Source organism: Nannospalax galili, unplaced genomic scaffold (genome assembly GCF_000622305.1).
Source record: "Nannospalax galili isolate Female #2095 unplaced genomic scaffold, S.galili_v1.0 scaffold875, whole genome shotgun sequence".
In the NCBI taxonomy this organism is placed as follows: Eukaryota; Metazoa; Chordata; class Mammalia; order Rodentia; family Spalacidae; genus Nannospalax; species Nannospalax galili.
In genome coordinates, this window is record NW_008337059.1 from 1,586,230 (window position 1) to 1,606,441 (window position 20,212).

General features: G+C 46.8%; 1 protein-coding gene across 7 annotated transcripts in view; it reads left to right on the forward strand.

Annotated features, from left to right (window-relative positions):
* The window catches only part of Pyroxd2 (pyridine nucleotide-disulphide oxidoreductase domain 2), a 40,052-nt gene extending 20,763 nt beyond the window's left edge, over window positions 1–19,289 (forward strand). For 3 of the 7 annotated variants that reach the window (XM_029563033.1, XM_029563034.1, XM_029563035.1), the window contains 7 exons: window positions 122–194; window positions 434–590; window positions 2,996–3,150; window positions 4,277–4,383; window positions 6,107–6,227; window positions 18,050–18,136; window positions 19,169–19,287. In XM_029563033.1, coding sequence (XP_029418893.1) covers window positions 122–194; window positions 434–590; window positions 2,996–3,150; window positions 4,277–4,383; window positions 6,107–6,227; window positions 18,050–18,136; window positions 19,169–19,272 — 804 coding nt within the window. In that variant the 3' untranslated portion in view covers window positions 19,273–19,287. Of the gene's footprint in view, window positions 1–121; window positions 195–433; window positions 591–2,995; window positions 3,151–4,276; window positions 4,384–6,106; window positions 6,228–6,907; window positions 7,178–8,284; window positions 9,017–18,049; window positions 18,137–19,168 lie in introns of those variants that run through there. The other 4 variants (XM_029563032.1, XM_017797854.2, XM_017797853.2 and 1 more) reach the window with 4 other exon arrangements.
* Window positions 19,290–20,212: the final 923 nt, after the last annotated feature.

Sequence of the window (20,212 nt, forward strand, 5' to 3'; positions counted from 1 at the left end):
GGTTTGAGGCTGAGCTCTGAAGGATGAAGACGATTTCCTTGGCAGAGGTTAAAGGACTGGTCTGAAGAGCTTCTCTGGGCCTTGGCTGTCCCAGGACTTTGACAGAGCCTTCTCCTTCCAGGAGTGGCTTCCCCAAGCCTTTGTGGAGGGAATCTCCCAGCTGGACACCCAGTCTCCTGTTACCAAGATCAATGGTAAGAAGTGCCTGACTGTAAAACTGCCATTTGACACTCTGTGTGGGGAATCTCCAAGTCTGGGAAACCCCAGCCATATCATCCACTCCTCACCCTGCCCTCTAGCCTGCCCTTCACTTGAAGGGGAAATTCAGTCATACTTTCAGATTTCTGTTTCACCACCTGGGCAAGCAGGTCTTGGCTATAGAGAGAGGACCGTGTCTGGGCTGGGGACCTGACCCGATCTTTTGGTCCCTCAGTGGCTGTGGACAGACTCCCCAACTTCCAAGCCACCCCCAATGGTCCTAAGGACCAGCTGAGGCCCCATCATCAGTGTTCCATCCACCTGAACTGCGAAGACATCCTGATCCTCCATCAGGCCTTTGAAGATGCCATGGGTGGCCTGCCTTCCCACCGGTAGGCTTTGTGTCTCCTAGATATTCTGATGCAAGGGCCTGAGGTGGTGGTCACTATCCAGTCCCAGCAAGGACTGGCCTCTTCCCCCTGTCACTAATCCCTCACAGTGACCCAGGATCAATCTACCCAAGTCCATCCTTATGTTCCAAAATCAGGAAGTATGTCTAAAGCAAGAAATACATGTACCAGGGCAATGAAGATAAAAGATTAGGGCTTGTCAGGGAATGTCACAGGTTAATGAAGGGCAGAGTCTTGAGGAGGGCAGCAGTGGAATTAAGATGAGGAGAAACTGCTTTCTGGAAGCAAGGAAGAGACTGATTCAGCAACCTGACAAAAGGCGCATGCTCACTCAGCCCCTAGTGTGTGTCCCCTCCAATGTCTGAGGAGCCCCTTCATCTGAGCTCCTAAAAGCATTCCCCCCTCACGTGGTTGTGTCTTCATCTTTCACAGCAGACAGCAGGCAGAGCTCTTTGGGGCCCACACTCCTTATCTTCTACGTTGTTCAGCAAGCATGTGCTGCAAACCTACTCGTGTTAGGCTCTGCACGAGACACAAGTTCAGGGACCTGGGGTGTGAAATAGACACAAATCTTATGAGAAGCCAGGCACACAAGCATTCACAGTGTAAGGTGAAACAGGGCAGATGCAAGGCAAGATTGGTCCACTCAGTTAGGACCATACTCTGTCATGCTTGATTCAGGAACCCAGACACAGAGCAGAAAGCAAAATCAGCAAGACCTCTGCCTCCATGGTTAACCTTCTATTGGTAGGAAAACAGTCAGCAGCATTCACTGAATATGCCCTAAGGAGAAAAGGAAGGCAGGGAGGGGAGGGCTGCTTTTTAAAAGGGACGGCCTCTGATAATGTGACTTTTGATCAGAGAACTGAAGGAAGCAAGAAGGCAGGTCACTGTGGATACTTGAGGAACACCCAGAGAGAAGAGCAGGTACAAAGGCCCTGGGGCATGGATGTGCTGCTATGTTTGAGGCAGAGGGACATGGCTAGAGTGGCTGGAGTGGCGTGGGGAGGACCACAGTAGCTGGAGCCTATTGGCTTGTCTGCCACCCCTGGATTTCACTCCAGGAGGGTTTGTGCTAAGCCTGACTTTTCTTTTACAAGGACCTCCCTGGCCACTGTGGGGAAAGGGAAGGACACCTGTTATAATTGGTTACTGGTGCAGAATGCAGGGGAAACAGAATGGTGGCTGGGACCAGGATGAGGGTGGCAGAGGTGCCAGGCAGGGACCAAGTACTGGGCGTGTTTTGAAGGTAAAATGGATGAGATTTGCTGTTAGACAGGAAGTGGGGGCAGGGAGAAGGGAGATAGGGAGAAACAAGTGGAAATTTATGAGAAGGAAAAGAGGTTTTGGGGGAGAAAATTTTGAGAGAGGATACTAAGCATTAGGGCTTGAACAAGTGACACAGGAGAAGCTAGCAGATATCCAGTGTCACAGGATAAGTTGTGGCTGAGGGAGGCACGTCTGAGAAAGGGCATTTCAATATGGCCTTAAAAGATGCTCATACAGTCAGGGTCTCTAGGAATATTCCACCACCCCCTAATCCCATGGATACCAAAATCTGTGACACTCAGGTTCCTTCCATAACACAGCAGAGCCTGCATTTAACCTCCCCACATCCTCCTGTGGACCCTCAATCATCACTAAATGGCTTACAGTAATACTCAGTTCAATGGAGATGTTGGGCAAATGGCCACCCTGAGATATTGCTTATGGAATGATAACCAGGTCAGGGAGAATCTGCATATTCAGTGCAGATACAGTTTTTGTTTATTCATAATATTTTCTATCTGTAGTTGGCAAATTCAGAGTCCACAGTTATAGGGGGCCAACTAGGTCTATAGATCTGAGGGAATTGTGCTTCAGGTAGAAAAGGCATTGGCTATAGGTAATGTGGTAGGCCACACACAGGGCATCATACTGCGAGGCTGGATAACTCTCACAGCTCTGCTCTGGCCTGCTCCAGAGAAGGTCCCTGGGCCAGGAAGGGGAGGGTCAAGCTTAGTTGAATCCTGGCCCTGTGAGCACCTGTTGTCTTGGGGCCTGCCCCTCCGTAGTTCTCACTATCTGGACCCTGTAGGCATTTGAGTAGGGAGACCTGATTAGAGCCCAAGTCTGTGGGGAAGAGAGACCAGAAGGGCCATGCGCTCGAGGCAGGTAAGGAAGGACCAAAGCCCTGAGGCCTGGGGCCAGCATAGGCTGGAGGAGTTCCATAGTGGTTGTCTGGACTCTCCTGTGGTTGCTAAGTTCAGGCAGGTAAATGACCGCTATGGTCTCACAGAGACAATTAGCCCAGGTTAGCCCTCATTTTGTCTCATGTCACCTCAGCATGCCCTCCACCCCTGCTCTTCTCTTTAGTCCTGACCTCCTCTCCTCCCCTGGCATCACAGGCCAATGATTGAACTCTGCATCCCTTCATCACTGGATCCCACCTTGGCTCCTCCTGGCTGCCATGTTGTCTCCCTCTTCACTCAATACACACCCTACACCCTGGCAGGAGGCAGGGTCTGGGATGAGCAGGAGAGAAATGCCTACGCAGACAAAGGTAAAGATGGAGATAGCAGCTGCTCTCCTGGGTGATAGCTGGCTAGGGGACCTGCAGGATACCCCCACACCTGGCCTCATTCAGAGTAAACACTGCATCAGCTATCCCATCCCAAGGGGAGAGACATCAACATGGTATAGTTCTGCTGTGTTCAGGCACTGAGCTAAGAAAACCCAAAAGACACAGTTCCAGGCCAGCAACATGGCACAGCAGTAAAGACGCTTGCCATGTAAGCTTGATGTCCTGAGTTCCATCTCTGGAACCCACGGTGGAGGGAGGAAACCAGATCCTAAAAGTTGTCCTCTGAACTCCACAAGCGCACTATGGCACACTCATAGCTGCACACACACACACACACACCATCAATAATAAAAGTTTGTAGAAGATGATGGCAACACAGTTCTCGCCCTCGAGTTCCTCACAGTCTAGTGGAAGACTAATTAAGAGGCTATGGTACATTGTACTTTATAGACCCAAAGGAAGAAACCACGAACCAGAGACAAGGAAAGATTTCAAGGGAAGAAACATTTAAACTGGGTCTTCAAGGATGAATAGGAGTTGCCAGAGTGCAAAGGGCATCCCAAGCAAAAGAAACAGCTTGGACAAAGCAATGGGGTGAAAAATAGTTCACATATTCAAGAGGAGACAAACAGCTTTGTGCTTATGGTTAGGATAAGAAATGGGAAGAGTGGGGCCTGATTGGTCACAGACCTTTGTGTTAAAGTATTTATTTGTGGGGCTGGAGAGATCACTCAGCAGTGAAGAGCTCTGACTGCTCTTGCAGAGGACCCAGGTTCAATTCCCAGCACCCACATGACAGCTAACAACCATCTGCAACTCCAGTTCCAGAGGAATCCAATGCCTTCTTCTGACCTGTGCAGGCATTGTGTGACATGGATACCTTCATACATGCAGATGATACACTCATACACATAAAAAATAAAATATTTTTAAAGTATTTGCTTATGGACTAGTTTTAATTTTATTTTTTACTTATTGGGATATAATTTGCATAGGATAAAATAATACCCTTGACATACAAATTTTAATAAATCTTAGTAAACCTACAAGTTCTACAACCTTAACATCTCTTCTTCCCAATACTTTTGCTACCTGGGCTCCTCAGTGTTTGACTGCATCGAGGCCTATGCCCCTGGCTTCAAGAGTTCTGTGCTGGGCAGAGACATCCTCACCCCACCAGATCTGGAAAGAATCTTCAGGCTTCCTGGAGGGGTGAGTGTAGGCCTGGATCCTCCTCTTGCCCTCCCTCCTTTCCTTCCTTCCTTCCTTCCTTCCTTCCTTCCTTCCTTCCAACCTCTAGAGTAGAGAAGGATGGGAAAGATACAGAATGGGCTTTTTCTTTAGTAGTAAAGGATTTGTTGCATAGGACTGTCCTGTAAAAGACAGATCATAGATAGACTGCTGCACCCTTTCCATTTTACTCAGCTTTACACAGATGAATTTATCAGGTTCATCAGGAAGGGACCACAGTGGCAGAAACCACAGCTGAGTGGGGATAGAGGAACTAGGACATAGAGACACAGGGGACCCCTGAGAAGATCACCAGGCCTGTGGCACTACTGCCTAACTTCCTCCTTAGCCCCTATTAGAGAGAGTCCCTCCCTCAGGAAGCGGGTTCTTGTCCTGTGCTTCCCTTTATCAAACTAGATGCCCAGAGACCAGGAACTGGAAGCCCAGCAGGGAGGCCAGAAGCTTGAGAGAAGGCTAGGATCCCTGTGAGGAGTCAGGATCTGTGTGAGGAGGCTGGAGCCCCATGTGCAGCTCCCACCTGGCAACCACTGGCCACTGTAGCTTTGGAGCCCTGGCAAGGCAGTGAGGCCAGAGCGGGCCAAACTGCAAGTATGCAATGCATATCAGCTGGAAATGCAGCGTGGACACAGTGGAGCCATTGAACTAGTAATTTTGACATTGATTACATGTTGATATTATCATATTTTAGATCTATTAGGCCAAATAAAATATACTATTGACATAATTGTCACCAATTTGCCTTTTATTTTTTTAATGTGGCTCCTAGTAAATCTAAAATGACATACGTGGCTCTGGTCATGTTGGGTTTTGGGGGAGGCTTTGTGGGGAGTGGTTTGTTTGTTTGGTTGGTTTGTTTGGTTTGTTTGACGGCACTGGTACAAACAGCAGGGAAAACCAGTGGGAGGGAGGGGAACTGCAGGGACTTTGTGGGAGTAATCAGCATGAAGTGGGTGAGAAGTGTTGATGACAAGTACCCTGGAGGGTGAACATGGCCAAGGATGCACCAGAGGCCAAGGACAGCAGGACAATGTGTTCACCAAGGCAGGGAGGTGGGAGGGGAACAGGCTTGGGAAAGATGTGGTTCACATGGGGACCAGGCGAGGAGGCAGCCAGAGGGACATCCCTGTGGTGACATCTAGCAGATGCTGATCTGTTTGTCCAAGATGTGCATTGCCTCCTTTCTGGGTCCAGGGCCAGTCGGGTCCCAGCCAAAGAACAGGACCATGCTCAAGTCCCTTTGTGCCTTGTCTGACACTAACAGTGATAGAATGTGGACCCCAAGACAAGGCTCGGATGGCAGCTTAGTCAAAGACCCATGTCCCAGTAGGAGCCTGTGCTGACAGAGCTAGTCACTCTCCAGTTACTCCAACAAACTGGAGGAATTCATGGTCCATAGCAAACCCTTACAATCACCCCCTTTTCTTTTCTACTCAATTTCCCTGCTCTCTGAAGAGGCCCCTACTCCTCTTTTCACCTGAAACACACATACCACTGGAAGCTTCTCCCACAGCCCAGGTTATGTCCCTCTTCTCTCTCATCCTCTTCCTTCTTTGCAGTTAAGAATCCAGGAAAATAACCAGGAAGCAACAAGAGCTGGCTTAGATAACAGGAAGGGGAAGAGCCCAACCAAGGGGGTAAAGTCCATTGCACTCCTATGCTGATGACTGTGGTCCTGCCTCCACAGAACATTTTCCATGCTGCCATGTCCCTGGATCAGCTCTACTTTGCCCGCCCAGTGCCCCAGCACTCCAGCTACCGCTGTCCTGTGCAGGGCCTGTACCTCTGTGGAAGTGGGGCCCATCCTGGTGAGTGACTCAAAATCCCACTTCCTGTGTGTGCTGCAAGGACTTGAGGGTTCGGGGAGGTCAGAGGCCTGTAGACAGAGGAGGATGTGGGGAGCAATCTCTGTGTTCAGAATCATCCATGCAGGGTAATTTACGCACACGAGTATCTCTGCCAGGCCGCCACACCCTTCAGCTTGGTCCACATCTCCTCTCACCTAGGTGTGGGGACACATTCTGATGGACAGTGGAGGCAACTCTTCCAATCCAATCTGGGGTTATGGTAGACCCACATGCCTAATTCCCCACACATATTTGGGACCAGAAAGAACCAGTAATGTTTCTCAGCTTTAAAATTCTTCCCTGTATCAACTCCAAGCATAACTGACTTCACTTAGGCCATCATTTCCTGGTGACACTGTCTCTGAACTGTGGGTCAAAGGTTCCCAGAAAGAGTTGTGCCTCCAGCCCTGATTCTTGCATATCAGCTATACATGCTAAACTGCTAAGTGCCTCCCCATGTAGCAGGTGGGCTGGGAGACAGGGACAAGAGGCCAGAGACACCACAGCTTGCCCTCCCCAAGCTGTGGGCAGAAGCTACAGGGAGCCAAGGTCTGTTTGTCAGTTGTTCCCAGTTGTGGTTGCTCAGTGGAAGCCTCCCGTGTCCCTCCCTGGAGGGCTTCTGAGCAGAGCTTTGGTTTCAGGAGGAGGTGTCATGGGAGCTGCTGGACGCAATGCAGCCCACGTGGTCATTAGGGACCTCAAGAGCATGTGACATTGGAGCAGCTCTAACTTGAGCCCACCTGCCCAAGATCCCCGGTTCAAAGGGTACCATCGGAGGCAGCCAGTTAGCAAGGTGCATGCCATTCTTTCTCAGGCAGTGCACAAGTTACATTTATCACAAGCTCACCTGTTCCCCAGACCTCCATGAATGAGCTGGGTTGTTGTATTAAAGACAATGTTTTATACAGAGAGTTTGCTTATGTTTTTTTCTATGTACTGTTAGAACTATGTCATAATAAATGGGAGAAACTTGGCATATCAGCTAGAAACAGTCAGGAAACATCAGTTGAGGGTGACTGCAAAGTGGGTTCAGCTAAAGCTGTGTGGGAGCCACCTTCCTGATTTCAGAGTATTCTACCTCCTTTTTGCCATGGGATAAATCTGCCATGTCACTAAACCTTCCAATATAAACAGGTGTCATTCTTCAGTGAGTTGGGCTGTCACTGTCAGTCAGAAAGAATCATAACAACTGTTCCCCTGGTAATGCAGCTCTAGAGGCAGCCTCTCAATGTGGGGCCATAGCCTCTATGCCAAGTCATCCCCTCTGTAGGTGAGGTGGAAGCTTTCAAGGGACCTCACACCTAACCTCACCTGCAGAGATAATCATGGTTATCATTTTACAATATTTCCAATTAGTCTTTCACATAATTGGGATATATTCTAATAGCCTGCATGTGGTTTATATCTGTCTTTTAATTTACTTCATATCATAAACTCTTTTCGGTCTCATAAAAGTTCTTTTGAAAAATTATTTTTAATAGCTGCCTAATACTTTCGTGTGAGCATGAACCATAATTTACTATGAACACTGTTCAAGCCTTGGCCTTGATTGCTAATTAACACCAGCTTCCTGGCAAAGAGCTGCTCTTGGGTAGTCCTCCTCCCTCTAAAGTGTTTCTACCACGACTGGCTCACAGGCACAGCTGCTGTCCATTCAGACATTCCGGCTAACAGGGGAGGAACTCGGAGGAGGCCAGGGGAGAAGAAGGGAGCTGTTTAGCTCTGTCAGGAAGAACTTCCCACCATTTGGAGATTCCCCACCGGATGTCTCACATCTTTGAAAGATACCATTTGGTCCAGATGGAGAAAAGAGATCAGGCCTCAGCACTCTGGGGTGCCTCAGTACCTACAAGGCCCCAGCTCATGCCAACCCACTGAGCAGGGTGGGTTAGTCTTACCCAAAGTGATGACTTCACAAATTGGCCATGAATCAGGCAAACAGGTCCCTTGCTGACTTCAGCACATAAAATTCCTATCAGGATAAACAAGTCAGGGTCCTTTCTTTACCTGATTTACAGCTGCCTGAGTTCCCAAAGCAAGAGGGAACACTTCCTCCCAAGAGCAGTTTAACAACCTGAAGAGCACAGGAAGTTCACCTGGCCAAGTCATTATGTCACACAGCAGCAGTGACAGTGACCAGAGGCTCAGCGACATGTGAGGTTTATTGCTCCTGAAGGGATTTGGCCCATTCTGGTGGGAGGAATACCAGATGTGGCTGAGAAGTGGTGGGCCTTGTGAGTTTGCACAGCAGCTGACAACCTGGGTCTGTGGGATGCTGATAGCTCTCTAGTGGAGGAGGCTAGGACACAGGACAGAGACCAGCTGAGCACAGAATGGCATTTGGGTGAGGCTAAGAAAGGATGGGAATTAAATGAGAAAACAAAACAGGAGAAATGTACACAGATAACAAACCTGGAAAAATATATAACGTTGCCTGGAGTTAACTAGCTGTGATTAAAGTCAGATAATCATATTTTACCTGGAAAATTTGAAAACACCGTGATAGAAAATTACCAGTGTGGACTTCCCCTGATTCTGTCTGAATTGTGCTAGCTGTGTAATGCAGGTTGTCAGATCATCAGCTCTACAACTGGCCAGATATGTCTCTGACTAATACCAGAATGTAGAAGATAAGTTAAATGATATGGAACAAAGGACATTTGCTTAATATGCAGAAATCTTCCAAAGCAATGCTTAAGAAAAAAATAATATGGTGGCACACACCTTTAATCCCAGCACTTGGGAGGCAGAGGCAGGTGGATCTCTGTGAGTTCAAGGCTAGCCTACTCTGTATAGTGAGTTCCAGGGTAGCTGGGGCTACAGGAAAACTCTGTCTCAAAAAAGACAACAACAACAACAATAACAACAACAACAACAACAACAATAATAATAATAATAATAATAAAAGAGACTGATAAAGGTCTGTACCAGTTGGCCTTTCCTACTGTTTGGTCATTCAGGACCCACAGAGAAATGTAGGTGACTCAAATGCTGTCATGTGCAAAGGGGACGATGGTGCCTGCCTCACAGAGGGGATGTAGGTTATATACCACATGTAACTTACCAAAATATATGTACCAAATGACCCCGTGGTTTCACTTCCAGGTAGTGACCCAACATCAATGCATATGGGAGCCTATCCTAAACACACAGATGAGTGTCTCTTGCAGAAAAGGTACAGGACCAAAGTGTTTCAGAATTCACTTTTCTAGATTTGGGAATATTTGTATAGTCTGTACTAGTTGAGCATCCCTAAGATGAAAATTGAAAACTTGAAACTTTTTGAGCATCAGCACTCCAAAAGTGTTGGGTTTCCAAACATTTGGGATTTTTAGAATTTTCAGATTAGGGATACTCAACCTGTACTAGTGAACATATAGCAGCACTATAGTACCTCCAAACTGGATGTTCATCAACTATAGAATAGATAAGTGCATACATTCATGTGTTAAAATGCCACTCAGCAATGAGAATGGACAGTCTAGATCCACAGGCAACATACTAGAGTGAATCAAAGCCAGGCACAAGATAATTCATGCTATAGGATTCCACTTGTGAACTGAGCAAAAACAGGCTAAAGAAATCTATCTTGTGGGGCTGGAGAGATGGCGCAGTGGTTAAGAGCTGACTGCTCTTGCAGATGACCCAGTTTTGATTCCCAGCACCCACATGGCGGCTATGAACTGTCCTTAACTCCAGTTCCAGGGGAATCCAATGCCCTCTTCTGACCTCCACGGCATTGTACTACACAGGTGCACTCACAGGCAATACACTCATACACATAAATAAAAATAATAATATATATGTAAAGAAATCTATCTTGTTTGAATTTTAGCTTTGAGGATACTAGGACCTTGGGAGAAGCCAACAGAGAGACTTGGGGTGCTGGAGATATCTGCAGTTTGATCTGTGTTATGGTTACACAGGTAGTTCTGCTTCCTAAAAGCTGGTTCACACTTAGAAAGTTGCAGCTTCCTTTGTGTGTGTGTGTGTGTGTGTGTGTGTGTGTGTGTGTGTGTATAAAATATATTTCCAGGGACTGAAGAGATGGGTCAGCAGTTAACACCCAGGTTCCATTCCCGGCACCCACATGGCAGTTGTCCATAACTCCAGTTCCAGGGGATTGGACCCCCCCTCTCCTGGCCTTCTGAAGGCATTGCTCACATATTGCACTTACATACATGTTATTTTTGTTAAAAATAACAAAATACTAAATTTTCTTTTCCATGAAAATGTTTAAAAAACCAACGTGGTACCTGAAGCTCAGCTGATGCTCATTAGCATCCTTGCTTTGCAGCTCTCATTTCCCATCAAACCCTTTGTCTGAATCTAGACTTGGAAAGGAAGATGAAAGAGAAGAGTAAGAAAGGAAAGAAAAGCAGAGAAAGGGAAAAGAGATGTGGTAGAAGGCCTCAGTGTTCCCTACCCACGATCCCTACTTGGAGCCTGTCTTGTGCAATCCCTTCCCTTTGAGTGTGACTGAGACCTGTGACTTGCTTCTAAGGAACAAAATGATAAAGGTGACTGAATGTAGGCAATTTGGTCATATAAGGTGACAGCACACATCTTCCGGGATTCTCTGGCTCCCTGTGTAAGCAAATAGCAGGAAGGAAGACAGAAAACTGACTTTTCTACAGAGCAAGCCGATTTATTAGAGAAGAAACCCGACAGGGCACATTCCCACAGCCTGGGGGTCAGAGGAGGCGGGCACCTCCTGGTAGCCCAGGGTCCAGAGGAGAGCTCACCTTCTCTTCCAGACTCAGGATTTTTATATTTTTCACCCTTCAGGGAGAAGGAGGGGGCTGGGGACTGAGGTGCTGTCATATTAGACAGGTAGGTACAGGGTGGTTTGCCCCCTTAGGAGGCAGTTCAGTCATGTAGGACTGCAGTCCAGTGAGTGCCCTGTGATTGGAATTACATCATATCAGAGAAGTCCATGAGATGGGGGGCGGGGCAGGAGAGACACAGCCTTCCAGGAAAGCTTGCAGGGAGTGGTGACCATGTGAGAAGCATTCAGGACCTTAGAGTTCTCCTTCACCCTGGCTCTCTGGGCAGAAACCCAAGTGGAAAGTAGCTCTAGCCAGCCTCCAGGTGACAGAATCTGTCAGTCTTGTGCCTCAGAGAAACATCCCTTCAACCACATGAGAAGGGACATGAATGTCCCATCACAGCTTCCAGATGGAAATGGGGCCTGGCCAGTTCCCTGTCTACTACTACACAGAGAGCTCAGCTAATCCATGTCTGGATTCTTAAACAATGGAAACTGTGTGAAAACAACTGTATTGTCTGACACCACTAAGTATTAATTTGTTACAGAGCAGCAAATAACTAATGCAAGGGAGAAGGCCCACAACCATGACCGCGATGGGAAGAAAATAGGTCTGATTGCAGGAATTGAAATTGTGCCTCTAGATTTCACAGTGACCCTGGGGTCTGGACCCTGTTAGTGGCTGGCCACCTGTCCTTCAGGAAGGTAAAGTCTGGAGTTAACCACCACTAAGGACAAAAAGACAGAGCATCCAGGTGTGAATCATAGTCTACTACCACAGGACCTCTGGCAGTTCTTTGCTCTGCCAACTCTCAGTTTCTTCTGTGACTAATGGAGATGGTGACATTTTGCCTGAAAGAGGCACACACAAAGATCAGTTTCTTAATTCTTTATAAAATTATGTGTCATTGCACTCAGTAATGGACCAGACAGAGTAAGAAGCATATAGGAACCCGCTGGGCCCACCTAGAGGAAGAGAACAAAATGAAAGACATCATAAAGAAAAGGAGAAAGTCCCCTCCATTGAGGGCACAGGGCACCCCTCTATGGGAGGGACCCCAATCTGGGAACTTCTGTACTAGAACAACACACACACACACACACACACACACACACACACACACACACACACACCAATAAACCACACAGACTCACACACATAGATCAGAACAACAGGACAGGAGAAGGAAACAGGGCAGCTTGGCAAAGGCAAAAGTCCATGTGAGCTGCTGTACTGTATTTCTGGTCCAATAAATCAACCTGCCTTGGAAGGGCCCCTCCAACCCTGTGACTGTAATTGGAACTGCCTTCCTCAGGGCTGCATGTTATGTTCAAGGTCAGGATACAAGCTCTGGTTTTCCTGTCCAGCATAGTCACTCTGCACCTACCCTGGGGCAGGGCTCTGCACCACCTGGAGAACCAGCCAAAGGTGAGGCTGTCTGCAAGTTGCTGAGTGGTTGGGAGAAATAGGATGAGGCTCACCTCTGATTGCTCTCCCCTGTTGAATCTCCAAAATTCACTTTGACATTCTATCTGGACGCTGACTCTAAAACTAGTATCTCCAGTCAACACACTGCAGCCGAGGCACCAACCTCTATGTGATCTGATCGTAATCATGGCAGCTGCTGTTTCATTAGCTCTGATCATGTACCAAGCCCTGCACTGACCAAACACATCACCTGAATTACTTCACTTAAATCCAGAATAAACCAATGTTCCTTAATAATGCATCAGTGTTCTACAGCTGACAGTTGGCAGCACAATGATTTTAACTAGTTGGCTGGTAATTGATACGGTCAAGATGAACTTGAGGTCTTTCTTACATTAAAGGTCATGTTCTAAGCAAGAAGCTACACTCTGCCCCAACTAAGGGTATTGGTTTCATGGTCACCAAGTCTCACAGTGGTTGACCAGTTTCTGTGCAGGGCTCTCCACCACTATAAAGCAATGGCCCTGCACAGTCACAGTCCAGCAGTGACGACAAAGCCTACGTACAAGGATTCTAGACAGCCCCACTGTGACGTGAACTGCAGGAGCACACTGGTGGGTTGGAGAGACAGGTTTTGTGGTGAGCTGCCATGAGCTGGAAGGGCCAGGAAACATTTCTTATAAAGCAAGAGCTCAAGGGAGCTTAGGAGTGGACTAGACTTGGTGAGTATGAAAGACAAGGAGGGCTTTGAAGCTCTGATGAGACAAAAGCAGGGCGGTAGGAACTGAGGGGACACACAGCTAAGAGCACACTGTGGGCTAGAAGAGGGTTTGTAAAGAGTGACCACGGGCACATGGCTGGGCACGAGCTTCAATCCCCTCAGAACCTGAGCCAGGCTGAAGGGGGACTTCATTACACAGGGGGTTTTACACATGTTGGAGGATGTCCAGTCCCTTGGCTGGTCTAAGTGGTCTTATTCACAGTATTGGCAGAGGGTGAGGGCAGACTCTAGCCTCTGCCCCCTCCACAGCTCTCTCCCAGAGACTTCAATGAGCTGTCCAGAGGCAGAAGTACGTTAGAAATGGGAGCTTGTTACCAGGAAGCTAGAACAGACCTTCAGCCTGTCATACTCCACTGCCTGCTGAGCCAGAAGCTCAGTGCTCAAGGTACAGGTGTCATGTAGAAGCCAGTGTAGCTCTCTCTGTAAGAGAGTCTGCTGTCAGCAACCAACACACAAGCGGTTCCTTGTTGACTTCTGACCAAGGTAGGTGAGAGACTCTGGCCTGGGGCTGGACTGGGAAAGCCTTAGTTGGAAGTCCCATCTTGAAAGCACTCCAAGTTTCTCTCTCTCTCTCTCTTTCTCTCTCTCTTTCTCTCTCTCTCTTGCTCTCTCGTTCTCGCTCTCTCACTCTCACTCTCTCTCCCTCTCTCGCTCTCTCTCACTCTCTCTCCCTCTCCCTCTCTCTCGCTCTCTCTCGCTCTCTCTCTCTCTAGCTCTCTCGCTCTCTCTCTTTCTCTGCTAAAGAGGTTTTTAATAGCTTGTAAGTGATTCTCCAAAGAGCAGCCTAGGCCTCTAGAGTGAACATCCCCCTTGAGACTGTCTGGTCATCTACATTTCATTCAGTACCAAGATAGACAGAACCCAGGGATCAGCTTCAACTGAAAAATCCAGAGACCCATCTGCACTCTGTAGAAACTAGAGCTGCCCATATTTGCAGTTGGGAAGAAGTTTAATAATCAAACACAGATTTCCTTGGAATGGGGGGACTCACAGGGGAGCTGGTTTTTAGGAGGGAGAAAAACAACACTGTTCTTACAATAGCCTTCTTCAGTCCATAATGAGAAAATCCCTCTTCTACTTAGAGCAGCTTCCTAATGTGAGCCACCCCGAGTCCAAGCTTCAGCTGCTGCCCTTTAGTGCAGAGAAATGGGAGCAATAATGGAGCAGTCAGGTGTGAATTATAGAAGCCCATCAGGGCAGGAAGCTCAGTGAGTTATAATAGTCGAGTAAATTAATTTCACGTAAGTGGGATTAGCAGTTAAATAAAAGGCAGTCCCAACACTAACACTGTCTGGACTGCTGTGTCTGTCCCCTGACAGGAGGCAGAAAAACCTCTCACTCTTGACTGAGCAGGAATCAGGTCACCTGACGGTCACCTACCGACTGTTAAGGACAACTCTGAAAGGGCAGAAACATCCTTGTTAGAACAGACATTGTAAGCTGGGAGGAGATGGTATGTGGAGAAAGCCGCCTTCCGCCAGCGGTTCTGCTGCTTTTCATGGTGTCTGGCATGCTCTGCACTAATAGCAGCCTGAACAGTGGGCTTGGGGTGGCCCAGGACTTGGGGTAAATTGGGGGCAATGAATCCTAAGCATGGGTCTGACAGGACCTTCAATTCCCGATTGAATTTGTGTTGGTTTTATTTTTAAATTGTCAACCTCATGTTTGTTTGTTTGGGCTTTTTAAGGCTCCTGTCCTTTTCTGAGTTTGAAAATGACCCTTCTGCTCAGGTGAATTGAATCCTGGGTTCCCTGGGAGGTGAGCGAGGTCACCATGGCAGCTGGGGCCTGGATTTCAGCTGAGCTTCAGGACTTACAGAGCAGGCTTGGCCATACCCCATGCATTGCTGTGAGGACTAAGTTATTACAAAAGCAAAAAGCTCCTAACTCCAGTGCTGACATTCTGAAGACACACATATAAATAAACTGCAGCTCTCTTTCCTCTGCTTCCTCCTTCCTGTAAAACAAGGGAGCCAGGTAAGCTCATCCTTGGTAGACACCATCCTTGAAACTTACCCTGGCTAAGCAGACGTGTCTACTCTTTAGCCTGTTGTCTGTAAGGATCTCGCTAGGTGCTTTGTGAGGCTGATTTTTATTCCCTCCTCTGCTTAGAACAGTGGGATAGGTAGGCCCAAGTGGGTCTATTGCAAGCAGTGGGATGAGAGGCATTCCAAGTCTCGTGTGTGTGTGTGTGTGTGTGTGTGTGTGTGTGTGTGTAGTGCATGCAGGTGAGTATGTGGGTGTATGTACCTACACACACATGTGGGAGGTCAGAGCAGGACATTTGGTGTCTTCCTCTATCGATCTCTACCTTGTTGCTTTGAGACAAGGTTTCTCACTGAACTCAAAGCTTGCCTTCTTTGGCTAGGCTGGCTAGCAAGAAAACTCTTTGGATCTGCTGTCTCCACCCAATGATCCTGGGGTTACAGGCACATACAACTATGCCCGACCTTTTACGTGGGTGCTAGGAAATCCAACTCAGGTCTTCATACCTGCAGAGGTAGGACTGATACCCACTGAGTCGTCTTGTCAACCCTGTACTTCAAATGTTTTAACCCATGGTTCCTAAATTATTTTGACTGTACCTACTTGAGTGAGGTCAAAGAACATCAATGCCCCCAACCCCAACTTCTCTACAGAGTCTGGCAATGGGTTAGGGCTTGCTTATGGGAAGCAGGTAAGAATTCATAAAGACAGAATGAAGGTGTTAAGTTTGTTTTTTTCATAACTCACTTCCTGTTTGTTTAAAGAGCCTATCACTGTACACTCCATTTTATACTATAGTTCTGAGCACAAAACAACCCTATTTGATTTTACTACACTAGCTTTGGTTGTAAGATGGAAGTTATTAAAATAGCTCATATAGAGGCTAGAGAGATGGCTCAGCAGTTAAGAGCACTGGCTGCTCTTGCAGAGAACCTGGGTTCAGTTCCCAGCACCCACATAGTGTCTAACAGCCATCCCTAACTCCAGTTCCAGGGGATCCAATGCCCTCTTCTGACTTCCATTGGCATTGCATGACATGGATGCACTTTCATACATGCAGGCAATAAGTTCATACACATAAAACAAAAATAAATAAAATATTTAAAATAGCTCATATCCACAGATGTGAGCTTGAAGGAAATATCCCTATGTAATAGGGTGACCAAATGTGGCAGCTTGCCCAGGACCTTCACAGTTTTAGCTCTGAAATATCCACATCCTGGCAAGCCCTTCAGTCCGGCCAAATTGGGACCAATGATCACCGTCTCATACAAACAAGCCATCAGGGTATAATGTACATATCCCCTTTAGCAATGGGGCATATGAGAGGTTAATTATTCTGCTACTCAATTATATGTAATGCCTAAATATTGAACAGTTTTATAGGTTAAAACATCTCTTGAAGTAAATATTCTAGGACAAACCAATAATTCTCAACATGCTAAATGGATAACAAGGGCACAAAACCAATAGTAATTTAAAAATAAAAAGCATGACTAATGGCAACCAAAATCCACAGCAGCTCAAAACAACTGCTGGAGAACCAACTAAAAAGCAAAAAGCATTCCTCCTATGTAAAGTATAATGTAGAATAGCAAATGTTAGTTCTCTTGGTGTATGAGGGGGAGAGTCCACGGAGAGAGGAAGACAGAGGGAAGAGAGAGAGAGAGAGACAGAGAGAGGGAGAGAGAGAGACAGAGACAGAGACAGAGAGGGAGAGAGAGAGAGACAGAGAGACAGAGAGACAGAGAGAGAGGGAGAGAGAGACAGAGAGACAGAGACAGAGAGAGACAGAGAGACAGAGAGAGAGAGGGAGAGAGAGAGACAGAGAGACGGAGAGAGGGAGAGAGAGACAGAGAGACAGAGAGACAGAGACAGAGAGACAGAGAGACAGGAAAGATACAAAGAGACAGAGAGAGACAGAGGGAGAGAGGGAGAGAGAGAGACAGAGACAGAGACAGAGAGACAGAGACAGAGAGAGGAGAGAGAGAGTCAGAGAGAGGGAGAGAGAGACAGAGAGACAGAGAGACAGACAGAGACAGAGACACAGAGAGAGACAGACAGAGACAGAGACAGAGGGACAGAGAGAGAGGGAGAGAGACAGACAGAGAGAGACAGAGAGAGAGAAGAGAGACAGAGAGACAGAGAGAGACAGACAGCAGGAGAGAGAGACAGAGAGAGGGAGAGAGAGACAGAGACAGAGAGAGAGACAGAGAGAGAGAGACAGACAGAGACAGAGAGAGACAGAGAGAGAGAGAGATCTGATCCACCACAGAAGCCATAGAAAGATTTGCCTTCTGGAATCGGCTAAGGTCAGCAGAATGACTCTCAGCCCACCATGTCCAGCCAAGGCTTTGGAAGTTTCTGATTTGGCTCATTTAATAGAAAACTGAGGCCCCAAAACGGTTTTTTTTCTAAAGCTATAGTTGTCATAGTTCTCTCTCCCCAATTAAAAAAAAATTCTAGCCAAGCCTGGTAGTACATACCTATAATTCCCAGTACTTGGATGGCAGAGGCAGGAAGGTGGTGAGCTCCAAGCCAGGTTAACGTAGGCTACATAGTGAGACCCTGTCTAAAAATAAAATGAAACCAAAGAAAGATGTTCTGGACTTAAAAGGACCCTGAGCTAAAGGGCTCCATACTGGATTGAGTAAACGTTAGGTAAACCTCAGCTCTGAGCTAATTTCCAGCCCAGGAACTGTGTAAAACCCCCAATCTGGTGACTGCGTTATCTGGGAAAATAAATAACAGCCCCTATTGTTTCAAAACCTCCAAACGTGTCACCAGCACTAGCCCTTACCACCTCCCCCTTTCCCTTAGAAGCAGCCCACCAACTGTGCCCTAGTGGACACAGTTTCGAATCCCGTGGAGAAACGTCATCATTCTTCATAAAAAACTGCTCCTCAGGTTGGTCTCTCATCTTTCATTTTCACATCGCCCTAATCAAACCCAATCTAACATTTTCTAACACAGAGATGTATTAGGGATGTTTAATCTGTTGTAGTTAATTTAGTTAATCCTTGAAGGTACGTTTGAAATCCTGGGAAAGACTGATTCTGCAGACCCCTTATTGGTCTTGTTATGAGTTGAATTGTATCACACTCAAAGACATGCTGAAACTTTAATCTCTGGTACCTGTGAATGTGACCTTATTGGGAGGTAGAAACTATATATATATAGTCAGGTTTAGATGGTCATGAGGTGGGCTTCAATCCAGGTATGGCTGGTGTCCTGATAGGAAGAAAGAAGGAAGGAGAAAGGTGTGAAGACAGAGGCAGAGATGGACACAATGACAATGCTACCAGAATCTGGAAGAGTCAGGAAAGATCAGCCCCTGGAGGTTGGAGGGGATGCATAGCCCTGCTGGCACCTTCTGACCTTCAGAACTGTGAGAGAATGAATGTGCGTTGATCAAGCTACCCAGCTTGTGTTGCTATGTTACGATAGCCCAGAAAATTATTATAGAGCCTCTGAGTGGCCCAAGGCCCCCAGCAGGACTGCCCCCCCCCGCCCCATAAGTAGGAACAAAAAGAGGCTTGAGGGAAGAAGCCAGTCCTCACTGTGACTCCTCACTGTGTCTCCCCTGTCCATGCATCAGACAGCCTTGGGGCTCCTTCCCCTGGGAAAGCTCCCAGCTCTCAGGACCTGTGTTATGAATGGGACATGGAGAACCAGGCTGGCACCCCTCCTTCTCCCAGGGGTTCCTGGAAGATGGGGGCCTGCCCCAGCTGAAATGTGTCTAGCAAGATCACTTGGCATTTGCCTGTCCATACCCCGTTTGGCAAGGTCAGGGATTCAGTGAGCCATCTTGCCCTTCTCTCTTGTCCTAGGACAAAAGCACAGAGCTTATCATATTGCGGCAAAGGCCCTGTCTCTGCAGAAACTGAGCAGGTTACAGGTTACCTTGCTCCTATTCCTATCTCCAACACCTTCTTACAGATGTGACAGAGGAACTCCGTTGGCCTACAGAGCACACTGGTCTGCCACAGGAGAGAGAAGGCAGCCTGGACAAGGCAGGATGGTACTGGCCCATGGAAGGCTGATGCTCCTAAATATTCTCCAGGAGCAAAGTATGTTCCCAATTTTATTTTTTTTAAAAATGTGCTGACATGTCTGTGTATTAAAATGTTTGAAAAGAAAATGCCAAAATGTTATCTATCTAGGGCAGAGTTGCAAATATCATTTTCCTTTCTTTTTATTTATCACTTTTCTAATATAGCTACAATAAACAAAAACAACTGATGCAATGCAAACTAACAAAAGGAAAAAAATCATCCCTGGTTACAGCTGGTGAGCACAAATTTAATTAATATTTTGATACATAATAGATGCCAAAAGAGAGATTCTTAACTACATAGAGCATATCGTATCCACCTCCTCCAGGAAGAATAAAGGTGGCTTTTTCCAGTGAAACACTTTCATCCCCTAGGTTTGATCATCCTATTTATACTACTGTAGTTTCCTTGCCTTTAAACAAACATTCCCCCTTCCATTCTAAACCCTCCCACCCTTAATAAGCATGACGTTTAACAAGTGTACAATAGTCCATAAGGCACAGAGCTTTCATTTAAACAGCTCCTATAATTGGGTATTTTCAGTTTTTAGATTTGAAAGCTTAAAATTAGAAATTTTGTGTTTTCCTTCTACCATTAAAATCTAGAGGGCCAGGCAATTTACACGTTATGTGATCTCTTTTTATCTCGGGTTATTTTTATTAATAAGCAATAATTTATTTTGTAATTCCCCCATGATATATATGTATATATTACATGTTATCATGGTGTTATTTTCCAAAACTTTAAGTTCTCCAACATTTTTTTCTAAGAACCAACTTGATTTACACTCAGGAAATGGAGGCAACTTTTCTGCTGAAGATGAGATGGGTTTGCAGAAGATTCTCATAATACGTCTGTCCCACAAAATTTGCACTTGACTAGAGGTGGGGGCAGTGGAGATTAGTGTCACTTTCCTGTCTCTACCATT